Below are 24,037 nucleotides of genomic sequence, written 5' to 3' on the forward strand. Positions count from 1 at the left end.
ATTACAGGATTGCGCCGCCATGTTCAAGTGAGCACAGCACAACAACAGTGAGTCATAAAATATGTCTTGTATACTGCGGCATAAATTATGTAATATGCCAGGGAGATATGTATACAGTAGCTAAGAAAGTAATAATAAGTGTATGTTGTGTAGTAAGCTGTTAGTAGCCCATGTGTCTCACACTAAGAATTAACCTACTGTTCTGACTTGTTGGTGTACAAGTAGCCTATAGCCTGTTTTAGAGAAATGTCATCGTCGACTATTGTAAGAGCTTTCATTGTCTGCTTATATGCCCCCATTATTTATCCTACGGTTCTGACTTGGTGTACAGGGAGAATACTGTAAGAACGGCCCATGTTCTGAATTCTATCGCTGTAAATTTAAAAAGTGCTGAACAAATAGTTATATGGACTACTCGCTCATTAATGTCCTAATCGAAGTTACGGCTTGCCTCTTATCCTCTCATCGTTCCCTTATGCCATAGTTTGTACATCTCAACTGTTATATTGCTTATATAGGTCTATCTCATTAGTATGTTATCATCATTTTCAGCAATGTTGGAATGATTTCATTGTTTTTTGTTTTTAATTTGTGTATTATAATTAGCTCATGTGCTTTTCTTTACTATGTAATGTTGTTGGGTCTGTAACCATGTTTTCCTCTTCCCATTCAAATATTTTTTTTCAACAAAAAGTTTAGTAATAGACCCATGTAATTCCAGTTGATATGGTGAGGGTTGTTTTGTTTGCACAATGCGCTGTCTGTGTGTCAGTATGTTGTCTATAAAAATGGATCCTCGTGATTGTATTTTCCTTCTGTGTTAGACCACATAAGCCTAATAAAATGTTTTGTTGTGGCTTTGCTGGCATGCATCTAAAAAAAAATGGTTGCGTTTTCCCCAGCAAAATTTAGACGCTAAAATAGCCACAGGAAACTGCACCTGGTGTATTCTTACACTCAATAGTAAGTTGAGACCTCTGGGGCCCTAAGCCCTAAGCCACCGCTTATGCCTGGGGCAGGCCTTGCATAAAGGTTCATCCAAAACCAATGTTTGCCCCCGTTCTGCAATGCTGACTGAAGGAAGTCCTTTCCCATCAATGTGCTTACAGCCATAGAACTTCTTGGACTGTTCTTACTTACAATTTGTCGTTCTCCTTACATCACTGTGCATTTCCTGTTATGGTTATCTTTTTTTTAATCATTCTATTCTATTACATTTTTTTGTGTGCATAATACAAATCTCTGTCCTGTGTAGCCAACCATATACACCTAGCATTATGACAGCCCTGAGTGATACAGTTGATATTTTCTGTTAATTAGTGATGGAATGAAGATCTGAATGAACAGAAATGAGAATGTTCATTGTCTGCTGCTATGTGTTTATTTGTCAGTAGCAAAGAGAAGCTTATAGGAGGCAATGAAAGTTACTTACCCATTCCACAGTGAAGAGCATCACCTGAATAGTGGTAGCTACACACTTCCCTGCCTCAAGTGTCTTTTATGCAAGGGCCTCCCTAGTAGCGCAGCGGTCTAAGGCACTGCATCACAGTACTTGAGGTATCACTACAGACCCAGGTTCAATGCCAGGCTCTGTCACAGTCTGCTGTGACCAGATCACCCATGAGGCGGTGGACAATTGGCCTAGCCTCGTCTGGGTTAGGGGAGGGTTTGGCTGGCTGGGATGTCCTTGTCCTATTGTGCTCTAGCAACTCCTTGTGACGGGCCGGGTGCCTGCAAGCTGACTTTGGTTGCCAGCTGGATAGTGTTTCCTCTGACACATTGGTGCAGCTGGCTTCTGGGATAAGCAAGCAGTGTGTCAAGAAGCATTGCGGCTTGGCAGGATTGTGTTTCAGCGGATGCTTGGCTCTCAACCTTTGCCTCTCCTGAGTCCATAGGGGAGTTGCAGTGATGGAACAAGACTGTAACAACCAATTGGATATCATAAAAAAAAGTATTTTATTCATAATAGCATTTCTGTGGATAACCTTACAATTTAAATTTGCCTTGCCTCACGTTCACGTACAGTATCAACGCTGTTTGCATGGCAATGCATGCAATTAGGAAGATGTTGTTTTGAAACTTAAGAAACTTAAATGGAGTTAATGTTTCACTGTGGCATATTTTCATCCATTACCGTGAACCTGTCTTCCCCATGTCTCCCACCACTGATAAATTCATACATACTGTACATTACATAGTCAAATAAATTATGAAATAATACACACTTGAGACAGGTATGGTAATTTAAATGACCTAATCAGATAAGTTTACTCAGTCACACCAGAGGGTGGCAGTAAAATGCAGTTATCTAACACCTGTTCCAAGCGACTGATCGTTTGTGTTCGTTTGAGGATACAATTTAGTGATACCAGTAGTATATTGCAACTTTATATGACCCTGAAGCTAACTTTCCCCACATTTTGCTGTTAGTAGAGCCAGGATTAATCAAACAGATTTGTGCAAATAAAAAAAAAACTGGTGCGAAGCAGAAGAGGATGTGATGTAATATAACTTCCGCCTTGTACAGACTCTTTTCGTTGAGGCTCAGCTAGCGACCGGGTGGGTTCACATTTTTGTTCATAACAATTTTGGGGAAATTGACTAGAATACGCATTTATAAAGTTATAGAAACACACCAGTGTCTGTCCGCTACCATATACGTGTCTCAGTAGCCATTTGGTTATCACATGTTAGACGTGTAAATATGAACATTGAAATACGAGCTCGAGCATGTGGCAGAGGCCTTACTAATACGTTAGCGAGGTGGTTGGCTGCTCATTCTGATTGCCGATGGGATAGCTAGCGTGTTCATTATTGTCCTCCAAAGAGATTAATACTCGTTGATGACTGAGTTGTGGACTCCCATAGCATTGTGTGTTGATTTCCATTCTTGGTGCCAGGGAGTAGCAGACTCCGCTAGTTAACAAGCTTCTAAAAGAGAAATCCGCTAACTTGCCACCAACTCGCACCAATTCTTCTCCCAACAGCCTGCCAAGATGCAGATCTTTGTGAAGACGTTGACGGGGAAAACCATCACCCTTGAGGTTGAGCCCAGCGATACTATTGAAAATGTCAAGGCCAAGATCCAGGATAAGGAAGGTATTTTAAGTTTCATTGGAGCTCATTTGTCATACTGTATGGCTGTTTTATTTACAAAGGGGAGGTGGATTTTACACTTTGATACTAGCACTGTGCATGAGTGATTTCATTAGTGGGTCATATCAATATGCTTTCTATTCTCAGGTATTCCTCCAGACCAGCAGCGGCTGATCTTCGCTGGAAAACAGCTTGAAGATGGTCGCACCTTGTCAGACTACAACATCCAGAAAGGTAAGAGAGTGACTTAATGAGAGCATGTAATGCTGCTCAAAGTTATGAGTTAGCCCTATGTGAAAAGGTACAGGTGTTTTTTAAAGACATACTTTGGTGCTATACTAAAACTGCTTCAGGCTGGATGTGTCAATGTGTAGTTCATACATGCATAATCTATGAGCATAATTACTGTTTTACCTAAACTAGCTACAAAGTTTTTTCTGGAAGCTTTGTGTGCTATTTTCTCCCACTGGAGACAGCCCCCTAACAGTTATTTTCAGCCAATGAGCTTCAGCCCCTTGCCATTTGAGTGACAGCTAGAAAGATGCACGCACAGCAGATCGAGAGGGTGCACATGTGATGTAGTACAACATTTTTGGGGACCACTTTTGACTTACGCATGCTAGTTTCAGAACTACTGGCTAAAATGTGTACAAAAGTACTATGTTTGTTCCCCACCAGAGTCCACTCTGCATCTTGTGCTGCGTCTGCGTGGAGGCATCATTGAGCCATCTCTGAGACAGCTGGCCCAGAAGTACAACTGCGACAAAATGATCTGCCGCAAGTAAGTCAACTTGATGGCGGTAATGAACAACTGTTTTTACAAAATAGTTAAGGTTGGAGCGTTTCTTTAAACTCACCCTTTATTTTTAGTTTCAATTTACCATTAAGAAACCTAAATGCACATTTGGGATTGAGGTGATGGAAATGCAACATTCAGCAACTGCAGTAATGTTACTTTGTTAAAGGAAAACTTAAGTGCCCTTGATGTGAGTGTCCCCTCGAATGGATGACTGGACAATGGACCAGTTAATTCTGTTTCACGTCAACCATATCCCACACATATTCAGATTTCATAGGTCTGAAAAGACTGGGTAGCTAATCAGTAATGTATTAGTTCAAATGAACCCATTTGGAGCGCTAGCTGGCAGTGGTTTACGCCGCTGGACTACACACTTTGGACAGTTCTGAGCCTTTTTGTGCTGCAGGTGCTACGCTCGCCTCCATCCTCGTGCTGTCAACTGCCGCAAGAAGAAGTGTGGACACACCAGCAACCTGCGCCCCAAGAAGAAGCTGAAGTAAACTGTTTGCTTGGTGCTTTCTGTGGGACATATGCAGAACTGTTATGTAAAATAAACATTAAAAAAAAGACATTGCCTGGCCTTGATGTAAAGTTAATCCACAATTGAAGGGTCTTAGAGAAAGGACTAAAGGACAGTCTGAATTTGTTTGATAGTCAGGCCTTCATGAGGGCATGGACAGCTCAAAAAACATTAAAACAAATCAAATAGCCAGACAATTCAAGGTGACTTGCGTACCTACTTGTGACAAATAAATTGAATCAGCCCCAAATGAAGCTGACAAACGCACAATGGCTGTCTGAATTCACGTACATGTTTGAAATAGCAGGCATTTTGGGAATGCAAAAAAGGTTTCATGGCATGATTTGTATTTATTTTTTACAATTTAAATGCCAGTTTAAAATGTCACTAATTTTGGCTTTTAATCTACAGACAAAAATAAACAAATTCATTAGGGCATAGGCCTACACACTTGGGAGACTGGCCCAGCCAATCAGAATTCGTTTTCTCCACCAGGGCTTTATTACAAACACTCCTGTTTCATCAGCTGTCAGGGTGGTTGGTCTCAAACAATCCCGCAGGTGAAGAATCTGGGTGTGGAGGTCCGGGGCTGGCGTGGTTACACATGGTCTGCATTTGAGGCAGATCGGACGTACTGCCAAATTCTTTAAAACAACGGAGGTGGCTTATGGTAGAGAAATTAACATTAAATGCTCTGGACATTATTGCAGTGAGCACACTCCAACTTGAGACATGTGGCATTGTGTTGTGACAAAACTGCTCATTTTAGTGGCATTTTTGGGACCAACACTTTACATGTTGCGTTCAGTATTTGCTGCACACTTTTGCAAAAATTGTTCGGCAACAGCTGATCGTTCATTTTCATAATCATGAGGCAATGCACTATAGGTGGGAATCAACGCAATTGCGCATTCTCAGTAGGCTGATATTTGTTTTTACTGAACAATATGCAGTTTAGTAGGCAAGCAAGATTTCTGACAGGGCCAACATGTTTGTGCTGGATGCACTTGTATACAACCAACAAAAATTTACAAGATAAAGTCATGTAAAAGAGGTGAATAGGAAAGTGCAGTACACAGGATTTTATGACATTGTAGAGCTTGTGTTCAAAACAAATTAAAAATAAATTGCTGGCAAGTGAAATACTGAGACCCCAAAGCTAAGAAATTCATGCATCTTCTTAATGACTGATGTGCCTCAGGGTCAGTCAACATTTTAAAGAGAGCCCTGTAGTTAACTGGCTACTACAATTCATCAAATGCATTGAAAAATAAATGTTTTAGCTACGTTTAATGTTGAATTGTATACAAATACTTGCACTACAATTAGTTCCTCATACATTGTAACTTCCATTATTATAAACATGGGTTCCTCCTATGCAGAAAGTAAAGTCAAATCAGGCAAATGTGATTAAGGCCCTGTTTTAATACTGGAAAAATGTATCCTTGTTAAATGATAAGCAAATGCAACAAATATAAACCACCTGTCCAATAATGTGATTACAAGGATAATCATAGTGTTTGAGCACTTTCAAATACTGACTTGGAGTTCAAAGCAGGTCGCTGAGGTATTTGAAATAGTGGTTGTCAATAAGTTACTTGTGTCAAGTGTATTAAGAGTATGAGAACACTACAGATCCTACACTTCATTTTAATTACAGAATAATTCCACAGGCATTCCAAGACAATTCTTTTCCGTTATATAAATGTATTGTCCAGTCAGTACAGATAGTGCTTCATCCAGTTATGTGGGGAAGAAAAGTGCATCTTTGGTACTGCATTTTGTATCATTACTCCAGTTGGATGATCACATTTTCTGTCAACAGTCTTCTCCAGAAGGTTGTAGATAGGCTAGGAAAACAACCATGTTGATATGACCATGTTCCCCCCCCCCCCCCAAAAAAAAATATAGGCATCAAGAAGTACACAGAGCAGGTTGCACTTCCTGATTTATCTTCACATAAATTCTTGGATGACAGTCACACTTTTAGGTAGGAACAGCAGAGACCACGTTTACATGCATACCAATATCCCGTTATTTTTCGGGATACTCAAGTATTCTGTTTTTGAGTTGACGCATATTTAAAACTTATCCCGTTCACAATAACCCGAAAAATCTTGTATCCCGGTTTTGAGAAACCTGTTTTTTTTTTAAACATTTATTTATTTAACTAGGCAAGTCAGTTAAGAACAAATTCTTATTTACAATGACGGCCTACAACGGCCAAATCCTAACCCAGACGACGCTGGGCCAATTGTGCGCCGCCCTATGGGACTCCCAATCATGGCCGGTTGTGACACCGCTTAGAATCGAACCAGGGTCTGTAGTGACACCTCTAGCATGGAGATGCTGCACCACTCGGGAGCCTGGGATATGCTGATCTTAGACAAGATACTGTGGCATGTAAACATCTTATCCCGTTTAGGCCTACTGTTGTTTTTCGAGGTCTGCGCAGGCTCAGTTTCGCATATCATGAGTGTTGTGATGTTTTCCTCTTGATTCTCAAACAAATCACTTCAAAAAGTTGGCTACATGCGCAGTTCCATACACCATAATAATTTGTTTTTCTGATACTCTGTAGGCTACTGGACTGTATAGCCTACTGGCTTAGGATACTATCACCCCTAATTTAGATATGTTTCTGCATATAATTTCCAACATTTGGAAGACCATTTGTCAACTATAGTTCGATACAGTGCATTCGGAAAGTATTCAGACCTCTTCCCCCTTGTTACATTACGGCCTTATTCTAAAATGGATTCAATTATTTTTCTCCCCTCAATCTACACACACACACACACACACACACACACAATACCCCATAATGACAAAGTGAAAACATGTTTTTAGATATTTTTGCAAATTTATACAAAAAGAAAAACTGAAATACCTTATTTACATAAGTATTCAGACCCTTTGTTTTGAAACTGAAATTGAGCTCAGGTGCATCCTGTTTCCATTGATCATCCTTGAAATGTTTCTACAACTTGATTGGAGTCCACCTGGGGAAGGCTACTAAGAAATGTCTGCAGCATTGAAAGTCCCCAAGAACACCGTAACCTCCATCTTTCTTAAATGGAGAAGTTTGGAACCACCAAGACCCTTAGAGCTGGCCACTCAGCCAAACTGAGCAATCAGGGGAGAAAGAGAAATCAGTGATGTGACCAAGAACCCAATTGCCACTGACAGAGCTACTCTCTGGAGGTGGGAGAGCCTTCCAGAAGGACAACCATTTCTGCAGCACTCCACCAATCAGACCTTTATGGTATTGGCCAGACGGAAGCCACTGCTCAGTAAAAGGCACATGACAGCCCACTTGGAATTTGCCAAAAGGCACCTAAAGGACTCAGACCATGAGTAACAAGATTCTCTGGTTTGATGAACTTGGACTGGGAGACTAGTCAGGATAGAGTGAAAGATGAACGAAGCAAAGTACAGAGAGAGCCTTGATGAAAACCTGCAATAGAGTGCTCAGGACCTCAGACTGGGGCGAAGGTTCACCTTCCAACAGGACAACCACCCTACGCACACAGCCAAGACAGCGTAAGAGTGGCTTCGGGACAAGTCTCAATGTCCTTGAGTGGCCCGGACTTGAACCCAATCTAACATCACTGGAGAACCTGAAAATAGCTGTACAGTGATGCTCCCCATCCGACTTGAGAGGGTCTGCAGAGAAGAATGGGAGAAACTCCCCAAATACAGGTGTGCCATGCTTGTAGCGTCATACCCAAGAAGACTCGATGCTGTAGTCAATACAAAAGGTGCTTCAGCAAAGTACTGAGTACAGGGTCTGTACAATGTGATAGCTGTTTTTAATTTTTATTTGTAATACATTTTCCCCTCAATTTTTTTTTTTGCTTTGTCATTATGGGGTATTGTGTGTAGAATAATGAGGGGATAAAAATAATTTTATCAATTTGAGAATAATGTTACAAAATGTGGAAAAAGTCAAGGGGTCTGAGTACTTTCCGAATGCACTGTACATGCAGCTTATCTTTTGTCATAACTTGATGCCCTAGAAGACTAAATAAAGTAATGCTTACCAGATGAATGCATTAGTAATCAAGTTACCAGTAAAGTTGTCTGTTTTGTTTTGGGACCTGGGAGAAAACACAATAACTCCAAATCAGTGGAAAAATTGATCCTGTGGAAAATGTCATCAATTTGACTGGTTAAGGTTAAATGAAAAGCTGAGAAAACCATGGAAAACACTTCTGATGAGACTTCAGTTCGTCTCAGGTGCATATTTTGTGTGGTTGAACGACTGTCTGCTTGCATAACAGTGTCAAATACGTATTCACATTTTCTCAAGAGATGCTGAAAGAAAAAAAATCATATTTCTCCACTCCTGTTCCCGAGACAAAATTAACATTTGTTGTATCATTTTAGTCAGAAATGCATTATTCTGCAGGAGTTAATATTATATTATTCTACATGTGAGAGGTTATAGGCCGACAGTCAGTGTCCACATTTCAGTTACTATTCCATTTAACCCATATGAACTTAAATTAGGAATATTCTATTTAGTCACATGGATACTTGTGAGCGGGATGTCAAAGGTGCATGTAAACAGCTTATCCCGAATAAGACCTTAAGCAGGATATGAGCTACTATCCCAAATGCATGTAAATGTGGTCATTGTTCAACAGAATTGCAGTTTGTCTACATGAACAAGGTGAGATTACATTACCTACAGAGTACTTGTCAAAAAACTGTATTGCTAATTCAACACTGATTTAACCTTATTTGTACCTATATAATACCAAGAAAAAATGCCTCAATGCCTAGGTCAGAAGAGAATCTCGATGGTGTGCATCAGTGAAAGTAGAGATACCAGGCTAGCTTTGCATTGAATCAAGTACAGTACATCTTTACTAATAACACTACTTGTGCTTTTAAATCTATTTGTAAAAGGTTGCACATTGGGTAATGCGCATAACTCACATTACTGTACTTGGCAAGGTTCTTCACTGAGCTCATTAAGTTTTGTCATTGAGTACCCTTGGTGATAAACCCTCCACAGCAACATTTCTGTAGGATTACCAAATAATAATTATGTAAACTGTTAATGTAATACATAAAACAACAGAAGTAAATCTATTATTAATTGTTAATACTGACAAACGAAAACAATAATTTGGCAACTACATTTTAAGTACAAGCCCAGATTCAATTCAACTACTTTTAAAAGTTCAAGATAACCTCTATAATAGCAGGTTGACTGAATCATAACCCAACAAAACATTTAGATAAATGGTGTAAACGTTGACTCAACAATTCTCACAGCGACGAAGAAAACAAAATGAGACTGCTCCTATCCACCACCTTGATAATAACAATGTACCGCTGCAACAGGTAGATCCATGGTTCTACTCTTAACCGCTGTAATAATGTGCTTGAGCAAACATTGTTCCAAAAGAGCTAGCTTCCGTCCTTGTCCCGTTGCGCTATTTGTCGATGAGCTTGGCCAAGCTCTGTCGCAGGTCATTCAGGTCGTAGATCTTGACATCCAGGACGTCAATGACCCTCTGAACCTCACTCTCTGCCCTATCCCGCTCCTCCAGAGAGGAAGCCAGAGTCTGCTCGGCTCTCTCCACCCGTTGCTCAAGTTCTGCATTCCGTGTCTCCAGATCCTAGAAGGTCCACAAGGTGACAGAGGACTTCGGATCAATTCACGTTAAAGATCTCAATTGCATACTCCTCGCATACTCTCTACTCGTCTCCTTATCAACACTCATTGGATGAGAATGCCAGAGGTCCCTCCACTCTGACCATCTCCAATGGATTTTGAGGAGGCCGCCAGTGGAGAGGATGCAAGGAGTATGTAATTGAGATTCTCCCACTGTCATATCTTTAGATTTTCCCCCTGCATTTTTTCAGACCCTTTGAAAACTCTCAGAGACCCCCAAGCGGTGCCCGACCCCCTGGCTGAGAATCACTAGTCTTCAGTATAGTTTGGAAAAGCCAAAAATGCATGTTCTGCCCCAATTCCTAAAACTCACCTGAAGTCTCTGAACCGCCTCTTCCCTCTCTTTCTCTAAATCATGAATATCTGAGTTCTTGCTCTGTAGATTGTGGATTTCCTAAAAAAGACAAAGTATATTGAAAGCAGGTCCTTCCACACGTGTGGTTCTTGAGCAATTCCCAAGCAATTAACATCCCATCATGTATAAAAATGCTGGGTAGGCCCAGTTGACCATTATTTTGGCTACCACAGGACTACAATGCCTCCATCCACAGGGCACGAATGGTTTTATGAGCATGAAAACAATGTAAACCATATGACATGGCAGTCTCAGTCACCAAATCTCAACCCAATTGAACACTTATGGGAGAGTTTGGAGCGGCGCCCGAGACAGTTTTCCACCACCATCAACAAAATTATGGAATTTCTTGTAAAAGAATGGTGTCACATCCCTCCAATAGTTCCAGTCAGTCAAAAGTTTGGACACACATACTCATTCAAGGGTTTCTTTATTTTGCCTATTTTCTATTTCTTAACCAGCATGGCTAACCCCCGCTGCAGAATGCTGGGGTTAGCCATGCTGGTTAAGTGTGCCTTGAATTCTAAATAAAATCACAGACAGTGTCACCAGCAAAGCACCATCACACCTCCTCCATGCTTCACGGTGGGAACCATATATATGGATATCATCCGTTCACCTACTCTGCATCTCACAAGGACACGGAGGTTGGAACCAAAAATCTCAAATTTGAACTTCAGACCAAAGGACAGATTTCCACCAGTCTAAATGTCCATTGCTCGTGTTTCTTGGCCCAAGCAAGTATCTTCTTATTGGTGTCCTTTAGTAGTGGTTTCTTTGCAGAAATTCGACCATGAAGGCCTGATACACGCCGTCTCCTCTGAACAGTTGATGTTGAGATGTGTCTGTTACTTGAACTTTGTGAAGCATTTATTTGAGCTGCAATCTGAGGTGCAGTTAACTCTAATTAACTTATCCTCTGCAGCAGAGGTAACTCTGGGTCTTCCTTTCCTGTGGCGGTCCTCATGAGAGCCAGTTTCATCATAGCGCTTGATGGTTTTTGCGACGGCACTTGAAGAAACTTTCAGTCCTTCACATTTTCTGGATTGACTGACCTTCATGTCTTAAAGTAATGATGGACTGTCATTTCTCTTTGCTTATTTGAGCTGTTCTTGTTATAATATGGACTTGGTCTTTTACCAAATAGGGATATCTTTTGTATACCACCCCTAACTTGTCACAACACAACTGATTGTCTCAAATGCATTAAGGAATGAAATTCCGCAAATTAACTTAAGGCACACCTGTTATTTGAAATGCATTCCAGGTGACTACCTCATGAAGCTGGTTGAGAGAATGCCAAGAGTGTGCAAGCTGTCATCAAGGCAAAGGGTGGCTACTTTGAAGAACCTCAAATATAAGATATTTTGATTTGTTTAACACTTTTTTGGTTACTACATATGGAATTATGTGTTATTTCATAGTTTTGATGTCTTCACTATTATTCTACAATGTAGAAAATAGTAAAAATAAAGAAAAACCCTTGAATGAGTAGGTGTCCCCAAACATTTGACTGGTACTGTACATAAAGCAACACATCTACCAAGGAAATTTCCCCTTCCACATGGGAAGTACTCGAAAAATCTGTTTTCTGAGATTCTCAAGTGAAAACCTCAGCTTGTACCTCACTAGTTTCTTTCAACGGTGCTATCTAGATAGCCTAGAAGACTGGCATCTTGAGGCTAGAAGTACCTGGCTGCCTGGAAAGTTTGTCTGAGCCCCGGGTCTTACCTCGTCTTTAGCTTTGAGCAAGGCTTCCAACTCCTCTAACGTCTGGGTCAGCTCATCCCTCGTCTCAGATTCACTGGGACCAGGCCGCCCGCTCTGAGCCTCCAGCTCTGCCACCTGCCAACACACAACACCGGAGAGAATAACAAGTAAGGACTTTTTAAATCCTAGTGTACATGCTATTACAGGATTATTTTTTTCCATGTATATTTGTACGTTGGCACGTGGAGCGCACAGATTCGCATCACTTCGTTAGTCAGTATGTGTTACACCTGTGTTGGTTTGTCATCTCGTTTCTGGGAAGGTGTTTCACCTGGGCTGGCCTAGGTAATATTTAAGAGTGGCTTGCCCAGTGCTCCAGTTGTCTTGAGAGATGTGGAGGGTTAACACCTTTAGTTGGCTCTCCACATTTGATTTCTAAAAGAACAATCCTTTATCTGATCTTAACGGTTTTTGTTTTGCTCCACTTTTTGGTTTGCGTTCCGTCTTTAATTTTGTTTGCCTGTTCTTGGGCAAATTTAGTGAAAGCTCATGGTGGGTGTCTTTAGGTCCCAGTTGTTGTTGCTAGTCAACTTTCAGTAAACACCCCCCCGTCTTTCAGAACCCCTCCTAAAAACCCCACCTGTTTCATTTTGGTTGTTGTCAGTGACTCTTTGTCAGTTCCCATATCTGTTTGAGCGACAATTTTTTTTCTTGCTGGGGAATGTAACAAAATGGGGGCTTGTCTGGGATCTTGTTTCCCATGTGTATGGTAGTCGCTCTAATCACCTACTCAGAAGCTCTGCTGTGCCCAGATATTTGAATGTTCAAAATACACTTTTGTCATAGTTTCTGTCACTGACATCCACTTTGAGACTGTTGGAATCATTTTGAAAGTTGCATAAACACACAGGCTTATAAAAGAAAAAAAACTGGGACTTTAAGCATTCGTGGAAAACCCTACATGCTAGATACATGTAAAAAGGTGAATCTGCTCGTCATTGCAAAGCATTATGACATCAAAGTTGCACATGAAGATTCGAAAGTGGTAGTCAAACGGTTAGTCTACAGTATATTGATTTGGTGGGAGGAGGAAATTCTTCCGGAGAGGGAGGATGATGAAAAGGGTCCTACGGGTGGTAGAGTACACCCCATAGACATGCAACTGCACTGCGAGAGGTAGAGCTAAAGGCAAAATGAGAACAACAGAAATTAGAGTTTGAGCACAAGGAAAGACAAGATGGGTGTGCAGCCAAACAACAAGAACATAAACATGCAGCCAAAGAACATGAACATGCTATTCAACCGAGATGTGTAGATATGGAAACACTCGATCCAGTCAGGCCATCCAGGCACCCTCAACAGAGTTTGGTCTTGGTCAGAACAGCCTGCTTGTACACATCACTGACAATCTGAAATGGTCCACCAACACACACAGTGTGGTGAAAAAGGCAACCTCAGGAGGCTGAAGAAATTAGTCTTGGCCGCTAAGACCCTCACAAACTTTTACAGATGCACAATTGAGAGCATCCTGTCGGGCTGTATCACCGCCTGGTACGGCAACTGCACCGCTCGCAACCGCAGGGCTCTCCAGAGGGTGGTGGCCCAACATCACCGGGGGCACACTGCCTGCCCTCCCCAACACATACAGCACCAGATGTCACAGGAAGGCCAAAAAGATCATCAAGGACATCAACCCCGCGAGCCACGGCCTGTTCACCCCGCTATCATCCAGAAGGCGAGGTCAGTACAGGTGCAGCAAAGCTGGGACCAAGAGACTTAAAAACAGCTTCTATCTCAAAGCCATCAGACAGTTAAATAGCCATCACTAGCCGGCTACCACCCGGTTACTCAACCCTGCAACTTAGAGGCTGCTGCCCTATGTACATAGATATTTGGTCACTGCTCCTCCAAAGTGTTCTTGTGGGAAAAGCCTAGAAAGAGTACACTGCTTTCTCTCTTGATCGGAGTTCAGATTATTACACTGTTAAAGCTGCTGTCCTTCGGGTTTATGAGTTGGTCCAAGAGGCATACAGACAACAGTTCTGTAAATTACGAAAGACAGAATAACAAAGGCATGTTGAGTTCGCAAGGGAACAAGCATGTCTTTTTGATCGGTGGTGTGTTTCTCAAGAGGTCAAGGACTTGAGGATTTAAAGACTCATACTTAGAGCAGTTTAAGAATTGCCTTCACGAAAGGGTTATCTACATTTATGAGCATAAGGATCTCACTCGAGAAAGCTGCAGTTCTTGCAGATGAGTTTGTGTTGACATATAAAACTACCTTCACAAACAAAGCACCCAGTAGTTATCTCTAAGAAAAAGGAATCTAGAAGTCACCTCTTATTGCAAGGTTTCATTCAATTTCAACAGTGCCCAAAGATAAAGATCGGCAGATAACTGCTTTTTCATATCTGCCAGTTTATCATAAAGGCCGTGAGAAAGGACACATTGTTTCAACTTCGGACACTGAGAGACAGACAAATTAGAGAAAAAGCAGTTTCTTCTTGTGGGAGCACTCCAGCCGATTAAGTCTCTTGTATCTCCTAAACAAGAGTTGGATCAGATGTGTATGAACCCTTTGTTTCAGACGGGTTTGTGTCTCTGCAGAGTGGCGATGCTGTTAAGCACCAGTGAAAACACTGCGAGACACTGTGGCAGCCCAGTACTTCATTTGGGAGGGTATTTTGCCTTTGACACTTCAGCAACTGATTACAGTGTGTTAGTACAGGGTGTGGAGATGGGTTGCATTAAAGTTCCTCTGTATAATGTTGAACTCGAGTCTGACCTTATTTCTGGTTCCGTTGTCATTGGAGTGAGGGTTAGCCTTCCGGTGAAGGAGGAGTCAAACAAAGGCAAAACACCCTCCAAAATGAAGGACTGGGCTGCCCCAGCGTCTCACAGTATCATCATGTTTATGGGTGATCCTGATTTAGATAAACCTCCTGAGTTAACCTCTCCTTTGAAAACCCCAGAGGTGAGCAAGTTTATAGGACCGCTGAAGGAAGAGAGGGTTCCTACAGTTGACACTTCGATGTCTAGGAAGCAGCTGATTGCTGAAAAGACAGTAAAGACGTTTCACTCTCCCCTCTTTTTGCTGAGATACATCCAGAGGAGGAGTTTGATGAAGTTTGTGTGGGTTACTTTGACAGAGATGGTGTTCTAATGAGGAAATGGCATTCTCGCACCACTTCTGGGCAGGACATTTGGCCCAGTGCATCTCAAATTGTCGTTACAGTTGCACAAGAGATACTGAGGTTGGCTCACGATGGTAGTATGGCAGGCCATCTTGGGGTCAACAAGACGTATGCCCGGTATTGCGTAACTACTTCTGGCCTGCTGTAAATCCAGTCGCGTTAGCCAGCGGACAGGTACACCGAACCAAGCTGTGCCGGTTGCACCTTTGCAGACTATTCCTGCTATTGACTAACCTTTCAGCAGGGTTCTGATGGATTGTATTGTATTTATTATGGATCCCATTCTTCCTGGGGACCGACAAAATCAAGACAGTTATACAATTTTAAATACATTACAATACATTCATAACAGATTTCACAACACACTAAGTGTGTGCCCTCGGGCCCCTACTCCACTACCACATATCTTCATCACAAAATCCATATGTACGTGTGCGTATGTTGTCATGTGTGTGTATGCATGTGTCTGTGCCTATGTTTGTGTTGCTTCACAGTCCCCGCTGTTCCATAAGGTGTATTTTTATCTGTTTTTTAAAATCTGATTCTACTGCGTACATCAGTTACCTGATGTGGAATAGAGTTCCATGTATTCATGGCTCTACGTAGTACTGTGCGCCTCCCATAGTCTGTTCTGGACTTGGGGACTGTGAAGAGACCTCTGGTGGCATGTCTTGTGGTGTATGCATGGGTGTCTGAGCTGTGTGCTAGTTGTTTAAACAGACAGCTCAGTGCTTTCAACATGTCAATACCTCTCACAAATACAAGTAGTGATGAAGTCAATCTCTCCTCCACTTTGAGCCAGGAGAGATTGACATGCATATTATTAATGTTGGCTCTCTGTGTACATCCAAGGGCCAGCTGGGCTGCCCTATTCTGAGACAACTGCAATGTTCCTAAGTCCCTCTTTGTGGCACCTGACCCCACGCCTGAACAGTAGTCCAGGTGCGACAAAACTAGAGCCTGTAGGACCTGCCTTGTGGATAGTGCATTTATGAATGAAGAGCAGTGTTTTATTATGGAAAGACTTCTCCCCATCTTAGCTACTGTTGTATCAATATGTTTTGACCATGACAGTTTACAATCCTGTGTTACGCCTCAACTTGCTCGATTTCCACATTATTTATTACAAGATTTAGTTGAGGTTTAGAGTTTAGTGAACGGTTTGTCCCAAATACAATACTTTTCGTTTTTGAAATATTTAGGATTCATTTATTCCTTGCCACCCATTCTGAAACTAAGTGTTGCAGTCATTTCAGTCGCTGTAGTAGCTGACGTATATAGTATTGAGTCATCCGCATACATAGACACACTGGCTTTACTCAGTCATTTCATTAGTAAAGATTGAAAAAAGTAAGGGGCCTAGACAGCTGCCCTGGGGAATTCCTGATTATACCTGGATTATGTTGGAAAGGCTTCCATTAAAGAACACCCTCTGTGTTGTGTTAGACAGGTAACTCTTTATCCACATTATAGCAGGGGGGTGTAAAGCCATAACACATGTTTTTCCAGCAGCAGACTATGATCGATAATGTCAAAAGCCGCACTGAAGTCTAACAAAACAGCCCTCAATCTGTGCTTGTTGAATGTCCTTCCCTATAAGCGTGTTGAAAGTCTGTTGTCAATTTTTTTAAACTGTAAAATAGCATTGTATCTGGTCAAACACCAGGCTTCTTTTTCTTCTTTGGACTTTATATGGCGATTAGCGATTAACTTTCATAGTTACCACAACCGACCTCCGTTCATCTTTCAATCACCCACGTGGGTATATGCTTCTAAAATCCAAATGAGGAGATGTGAGAGGCGGGACTTGCAGCACGTTCTGAGTCACAAATAGAATCAACTTCTATTTTAGTGCCTGGCAACGCAGATGCTCGTTGGCGTCGTGTCTAGTTTGGGCATGGTGTAAGGGTTGTTAACAGGCTGATTGGCTGGCTATTTGAGCCAGTAAAGGGGGCTTTACTATTCTTAGGTAGGTGGAATTACTTTTGCTTCCCTCCAGGTCTGAGGGCACAGACTTTCTAGAAGCTTATATTGAGATATGGCAAATAGGAATGGCAATATCATCCACTATTATCCTCAGTAATTTTCCATCCAAGTTGTCAGACTCAATACTACATTGTTGATAGACAACAATAATTTTTTTCACCTCTTTCACACTCACTTTACGTAATTCAAAATTCAAATGCTTGTCTTTCAGAATTTATACTTGGATGTGTAGTGTCAGCGTTTGTTGCTGGCATGTCATGTCAAGTAGTTGGCAATATCAGTAGGTTTTGTGATGAATGAGCCATCTGATTCAATGAATGATGGAGCTGAGTTAGCCTTTTTTCCCTAAATGTAATTGAAGGTTCTCCAAAGATTTTTACTATCATTCTTTGTCATTTTTCTTTGTTTCATAATTTAATTTTGTCTTCTTTTTATTCAGTTTAGTCACAATTTGAACATTTTCAGTACGTTTGTCAATCGGTTGTGCAGCCAGACTTAATTGCTATTCCTTTTGCCTCGTCCCTCTCAACCATACTATTTTTAAATTCCTCAGTAATCCAAGGGGATTTAACCGTTTTTACAATCATTTTCTTAATGGGTGCACACACTTATTAGTAACTGGGATAGGCAATTTAAAGAATTGCGCCTCATTACACAACATGGACCAACAAATATTCTTTACATCAACAACATAGGAATCACGACAAAACTTGTATGACCTCTTATACACTATATTAGGCCCAGCCTTTGGAACTTTAGTTTGCCATGATATGGCTACTATATTGTGATCACTGCATCCAATGGATTTGGATACTGTTTTCAAGCACATTTCTGCAGCATTAGTAAAAATGTGATCAACACATGTTGATGATTTCATTCCTGTGCTGTTTGTAACTACCCTGGTAGGTTGACTGATAACCTGAACCAGGCACTGGTTACAGTTTGAAGCTTTTTCTTCAGTGGGCATCTTGATGAAAGCCAGTCAATATTTAAAATGACCCAGAAAATATATCTATCTGTTGATATCATATACATTATCAAGCTCTTTGAAATCCAGTTTCAACTGTTCAGAGCTGCCCTTCATAATGTCATTAAAAACCACATGGACTACGATTGAGTCGATATCCATGTCCTGGCGTAGTACATTCGGGAGCAGCTTAGTAATGTAATTTACTCGAGCTCCGGGATAGGACATTGTTCCTGGTGAAAAAACGGTCACATTTCTTATCATGGAGCTGCCCAAAATCATGGCTGGCGAGAAGGACGATGAAATCCACCAACTCCTACTCTTCACAGGATGGTGCAGGCCTCCGACAGATGGAGAAGCCCCGCTCGATCCAGAGCATGGACGGAAGGTTGCCGACGTCAACTTTGAAATCGTAGGGGTAGGAGTAGGCACAGCGACCACAGAAACACAGATACCCCCAGCGATGAAGGTGCAGGAAGATCAGGCTCGTTGTTTGTATCCGCTCCGGGCCTCTCGTTGGGAGTGAAGACTGCTTTGCGGGAGGCCGCTGTCTTTGGCTTCCACGGCTCGTGACATGCGACAATTGTTGATTGCGATGCTCCTCTTGCTGTGCTCCTTCAACTCTGCTATCAGATGGGGGAGGAGAGGCAGGAGATGGCTCCCCTGGCGAACAAACTCTGGTCAACACCGGCCTGTCGGATAACAACAAACGACAAGACGGAGATGCATCCAACATGCGTGAAAGCCGCCCAGCCACCGGCGTAGAAAAGGTAAACATTCCACACTGCGTTTTCCCCAGTTTCTTACATAGACTGGCGACCTGCGTGATCAAGGAAGCCACCTCAAGCCAATAATCCTCAGCAAGCAAACAATTGCCGCATTGGAACTGAGTGATCCAGATTGTCCTGAAACAAAGCGTAGTGTAGATACAGCTCCTACAGCGCTGGAACTGTTCATTTACTTCTCCAGACAAAGAGGGCTCCATTGGGAAAACTCTGGGACTAACTTCGTTAGCTTAATGGCTAACGTTAGCAGCTTAGCGGCTCTTTCAAGTAGACTTTAACCTGTCATTTAAGCGGGAATCCCGGAACAAGAAATAGCAGTCCTAGCTGTTAAAAGCTAACCGCGTCACGAAATCCATGCAAAAACAAGTTTGGTATTTATGTTTAACAAAGATTGGTTATGTTTTACTTAAAATAACAAACAGAGTGTTTCCAGCCTATTTGTGTTGGTCCTTTGCCCAAAGCAAAGAGTGATAATCAGTTTCTCTTGACCATCATGTGCGCTGCTATTTGTTTCCTTGAGGCCATTCCACTGAGGAAAATCATGAGAGAAAAGTTACAACGGATATTACAGGAATTTCCCCTTGAAATCAGACATGTCCGTGGTAAGGACAACTTCATTGCTGATTATCTTCCAAGGGTGGGCAGTCAATTTGTTATGACTGCACGTTTTTCCATATTGGAGATGAGTTTTGTTTTGGTTGTGCTCCTTTCAAGGGGATGAGAGTTACAGAAATGTACGTCTTGTCCTTTCCTGTTTCTTAAAACGTGAGAGTTTTAGGCAACTATAGAAAGAAAAAGAAAATATATAAAAAAAGATTGTAAAATGATATCTCTATATATATATACACAGTTGAAGTCGGAAGTTTACATACACTTAGATTGGAGTCATTAAAACCTGTTTTTCAACCGCTCCACAAATTTCTTGTTAACAAACTATAGTTTTGGCAAGTCAGTTAGGACATCTACTTTGTGCATTACACAAGTCATTTTTCCAACAATTGTTTACAGACAGATCATTTCACTGTATCACAATTCCAGTGGGTCAGAAGTTTACATACACTAAGTTGACTGTGCCTTTAAACAGCTTGGAAAGTTCCAGAAAATGATGTCATGGCTTTAGAAGCTTCTGATAGGCTAATTGACATCATTTGAGTCAATTGGGAGATGTGGATGTATTTCAAGGCCTACCTTCAAACTCGGTGCCTCTTTGCTTGACATCATGGGAAAATCAAAAGAAATCAGCCAAGACCTCAGAAAAAGAATTGTAGACCTCCACAAGCATGGTTCATCCCTGGGAGCAATTTCCAAACGCCTGAAGGTACCACGTTCATCTGTACAAACAACAGTATGCAAGTACAAACACCATGGGACCACGCAGCCGTCATACCGCTCAGGAAGGAGACGTGTTCTGTCTCCTAGAGATGAACGTACTTTGGTGCGAAAAGTGCAAATCAATCCCAGAATAACAGCAAAGGACCTTGTGAAGATACTGGAGGAAACAGATACAGAAGTATCTATATCCACAGTAAAACGAGTCCTATATCGACATAACCTGAAAGACCACTCAGAAACGAAGAAGCCACTGCTCCAAAACCGCCATAAAAAAGTCAGACTACGGTTTGTAACTGCATATGGGAACAAAGATCATACTTTTTGGAGAAATGTCCTCTGGTCTGATGAAAGAAAAATAGAACTGTTTGGCCATAATGACCATGTTTGGAGGAAAAAGGAGGACGCTTGCAAGCCGAAGAACACCATCCCAACCGTGAAGCCCAGGGGTGGCAGCATCATGTTGTGGGGGTGCTTTGCTGCAGGAGGGACTGGTGCACTTCACAAAATAGATGGCATCATGAGGAGGGAAAATTATGTGGATATATTGAAGCAACATCTCAAGACACTTGCTTGGGCCAAGGCTTTTCCATGTACAGTATATTTCGAGGTTGGACGTTAGCACGTGGGGCGCACAGATTGGCGTCACCTCGTTAGTCAATATGTTTTACACCCGTGCTAGTTTGTCATCTCGTTTGTTCGAAGGTGTTTCACCTGGGCTGGCCAGTAGTGGCCACTCGCCTCCCGAGTGGCGCAGTGGTCTAAGGCACTGCATTACATTGCTAGAGGCGTCACTACAGACCCTGGTTCGATCCCGGGTTGTATCACAACCGGCTGTGATCGGGCGGCGCACAGTTGGCCCAGCGTCATCCGGGCTAGGGGAGGGTTTGGCCGGGGGCTTTACTTGGCTCATTGCGCTCTAGCGACTCCTTGTGGCGGGCCGGGTGCCTTCCGCTAACACATTTGTGCGGCTGGCTTCCGGGTTAAGCGAGTGGGTGTTAAGAAGCGCAGGACTAAAAACAAACAAAATATAACTATTGTAAAATAGATTGTGTCCGTAAAATATATATAGTATGTATAATCTGGAAGTAGAAGTCTAAGTGTTATTGTTTATTAGTTAACTCCAATTAGGGGAGGGGTGATAGGGTTTGTGGGAAATAATAAAGGAAAATATATATAAAAAATGTATTAAATAAAAACACCTGTTTTGGTTGTTGTCAGTGACCCTTCTTGGTTTTCTTGGTGGGGAACATAATGCAATGACAGTGGATGGTTGAATATCAGCTCATCTCGGCGGTCAGCTATGAAGTGTTAAAGAACCACAATAACGCAGAATAGATCACTATAGAGACCAGGTAGCCTAGTGGTTAGAGCCAGTAACCGAAAGGTTGCTGGATCAAATCCCCGAGCTGACAAGGTAAAAAGCTGTCGTTCTGCCTCTGAGCAAGGCAGTTAACCCACTGTTCCCTGGGCGCGGAAGACGTGGATGTCGATTAAGGCAGCCACCTGCACCTCTCTGATTCAGAGGGGTTGGGTTAAATGCGGAAGACATTTCAGTTGTACAACTGACTAGGTATCCCCCTTTCCTTTCCTTTTATTAATTGCCGGGGGGATTTAGACGGATTTATTTTACCTACTTTTACAAATAAATTGTGACTCAAAGGTTTGAATTCCACATATGCTCATGTGGAGAGTGACAGTGATTAAAAGAGAGAACTATTTACCCCTTGAAATCAAAACGTTTTTATCAAAATTATCTTCACTTTAACACCAGACAGGAACATGGTTAGAATTGTATAACAAAACAGACTTGTTTATTGAAAACTGAAGTTTGCATGGGTTTGTGCGCAGCCTTCGCAATTACCATCTCTCCCTTTATATCTCCTCTGCATCTTCAGAGTGAATTTCAAAGTGGCCCTTTAAGATTCCATGTCATGCCATCCAGCGGAGCTTGAGAAAGCTGCTCTAAGGGTATCTAGCATTCCGATAGGACCCAACCCCATCCTGTCAAATCCATGTGACAGCAAGTCCCCGGGGGAATGATTGCTTACAACAGCCCTTTCACACCACCGCTGACAACATGGACAACAGTATTACTGATGAGACCTGAAGCCAATCTCACCCCAACATACAAATACAGGAAAATAGTCCTTTCTGAAATTCTCATTTCATCTCTAAAACAGTTATCAAATTGCCTTGCAGGAAAATGAATAGGAGCCCAAGTCGAATACAATATGGTGAAATTAGCTGAAAAGAGCTTGTATGAACAATGTTAGCATTTTGAGAGAACCAACAAATGGGATTTTAAAATGGTGTGTGGTCTACTATCCCTTGGTATAGTTTGTCTTTAAAAAGGACTTCCTCGCTTCGCTCCTACCGCATCTCAGCTATTGTCTACAGAAGTGCAAGGCAAGACATGAGAGAGTAGGCTGGGGGACCAGAGCATCTCTGCAGTGTCAGAGATACCCCCGAAAATAAACCGACCCCTTCAGTAAAGCGTGTCTACCGCTTGGAGAGGAAAGGGCTTACTTTGAATGGTGGCTTGGTAGAAAATCCTAGCCAATGTCTTGCCTGCGCTCCCTCTGGGTGATTTGTCATTTCCTCCCTAACTAGGGCAGGGGGAAATAGGGTGTCCTGTCCTCAAACTGCTTTACCGCCTCGCCAAGCCCTGGAGACATGGTCTACTTCCAACCACCTGGTTGACTTTGTTGCAGAAGTGGATAACCTTAGCTTTTTTTTGGACTGAGATGGATGTTGTTCCCCTCAGTGCCTGGAGCTAAAATAGGACTGTTGACAGTCAATTTCTTCCAGAAGATGTTACTGTGGTACTTTAATCTGCCACATGAAAGAACCTCATTAAACTTGACCAAGGACACATCTCTTTTTCCAATTAAGTTTAAGTTCTGCAAAACACATTTCTCCCTCTGATTATCGAGGCACGTCAACAATGATACAGAAAAAAATGTATCAAACCGGTGGTACCTGCAGCACTGAATGTGCTGCATTTACCAAAATGTCAGCACGGTCCTTTGACATAACCCAGGTTTAACTACCATGTGACCACTGATCTTCAGTAGATCTTCATATGCTGTTGCTTTGAGAATGGTCTCTCATGGGCACGATCCCAATTTGACCACCAAAGTGGCAAAGTCTAAGGGTTACCCCCTCTTTAAACCTAATAATCTACCATTATGGATCCAGACCAGTTAGCTGGGATGCAGACAACCGGAATAGCAGTGGTCTGTCACCATAGCTCTTACCTGATCTCGGAGCCTGCCAGTCTCCTCCTGATACTCAGCCAGCTGTTTCTTCCACTCCTCCACACCAGTGTTAGCCTCGTGAAGCGCCGCCACTAGCTTAGCGTTGCTATCCTGCAGGGTGAACAGCTCTGCCTCCAGGTTAATCTCACATATGGATCTGGAGGGAAAAACAAACATCTGAAGATAAGTGCACCATGATTAGACAAACCAGAGGTCATAGTCAGGTGCAAAGTGCTGCTCCCCAAGTGATATACATTACAGCTATTAAGGGGTTTTAGAATCCCTTTCATGCCAGAATGTGGGACCATTAGAGTCATTATATTGAATGGACAAGAGCTTTCAAATAA

At 42.1% G+C, this 24,037-nt stretch overlaps 2 protein-coding genes across 5 annotated transcripts in view; one reads left to right on the forward strand and one right to left on the reverse strand.

Moving 5' to 3' along the window:
- Positions 1-2,351: 2,351 nt before the first annotated feature.
- Positions 2,352-4,466, forward strand: LOC106613625 (ubiquitin-ribosomal protein eL40 fusion protein). Its single transcript, XM_014216074.3, has 5 exons — positions 2,352-2,559; positions 2,988-3,099; positions 3,244-3,330; positions 3,775-3,877; positions 4,302-4,466. The coding sequence occupies exons 2-5, from the start codon at positions 2,997-2,999 to the stop codon at positions 4,393-4,395; spliced, it is 387 nt and encodes a 128-aa protein (XP_014071549.1). The 5' UTR covers positions 2,352-2,559; positions 2,988-2,996; the 3' UTR covers positions 4,396-4,466.
- A 1,222-nt stretch (positions 4,467-5,688) lies between these two features.
- homer3b (homer scaffold protein 3b) overlaps positions 5,689-24,037 on the reverse strand; it is a 62,372-nt gene continuing 44,023 nt past the window's right edge. For all 4 annotated transcript variants that reach the window (XM_014216079.3, XM_082956753.1, XM_082956754.1 and 1 more), the window contains 4 exons: positions 23,691-23,847; positions 12,191-12,304; positions 10,418-10,498; positions 5,689-10,048 (listed from right to left, as the gene is read on the reverse strand). In XM_014216079.3, the coding sequence (XP_014071554.1) occupies positions 9,863-10,048; positions 10,418-10,498; positions 12,191-12,304; positions 23,691-23,847 (538 nt within the window). In that variant the 3' untranslated portion in view covers positions 5,689-9,862. The remainder of the gene's footprint in view (positions 10,049-10,417; positions 10,499-12,190; positions 12,305-23,690; positions 23,848-24,037) is intronic.

This window comes from Salmo salar, chromosome 10, assembly GCF_965601325.2.
Source record: "Salmo salar chromosome 10, fSalSal1, whole genome shotgun sequence".
Classification (NCBI taxonomy): domain Eukaryota; kingdom Metazoa; phylum Chordata; class Actinopteri; order Salmoniformes; family Salmonidae; genus Salmo; species Salmo salar.

Excerpts from the sequence above, each read along its gene's own strand:
- LOC106613625 (XM_014216074.3), top strand. The coding sequence starts at position 2,997 with ATGCAGATCTTTGTGAAGACGTTGACGGGGAAAACCATCACCCTTGAG. Across the intron at positions 3,331-3,774 it reads AGACTACAACATCCAGAAAG|AGTCCACTCTGCATCTTGTG; the intron begins GTAAGAGAGTGA and ends GTTCCCCACCAG. Across the intron at positions 3,878-4,301 it reads GACAAAATGATCTGCCGCAA|GTGCTACGCTCGCCTCCATC; the intron begins GTAAGTCAACTT and ends TTTGTGCTGCAG.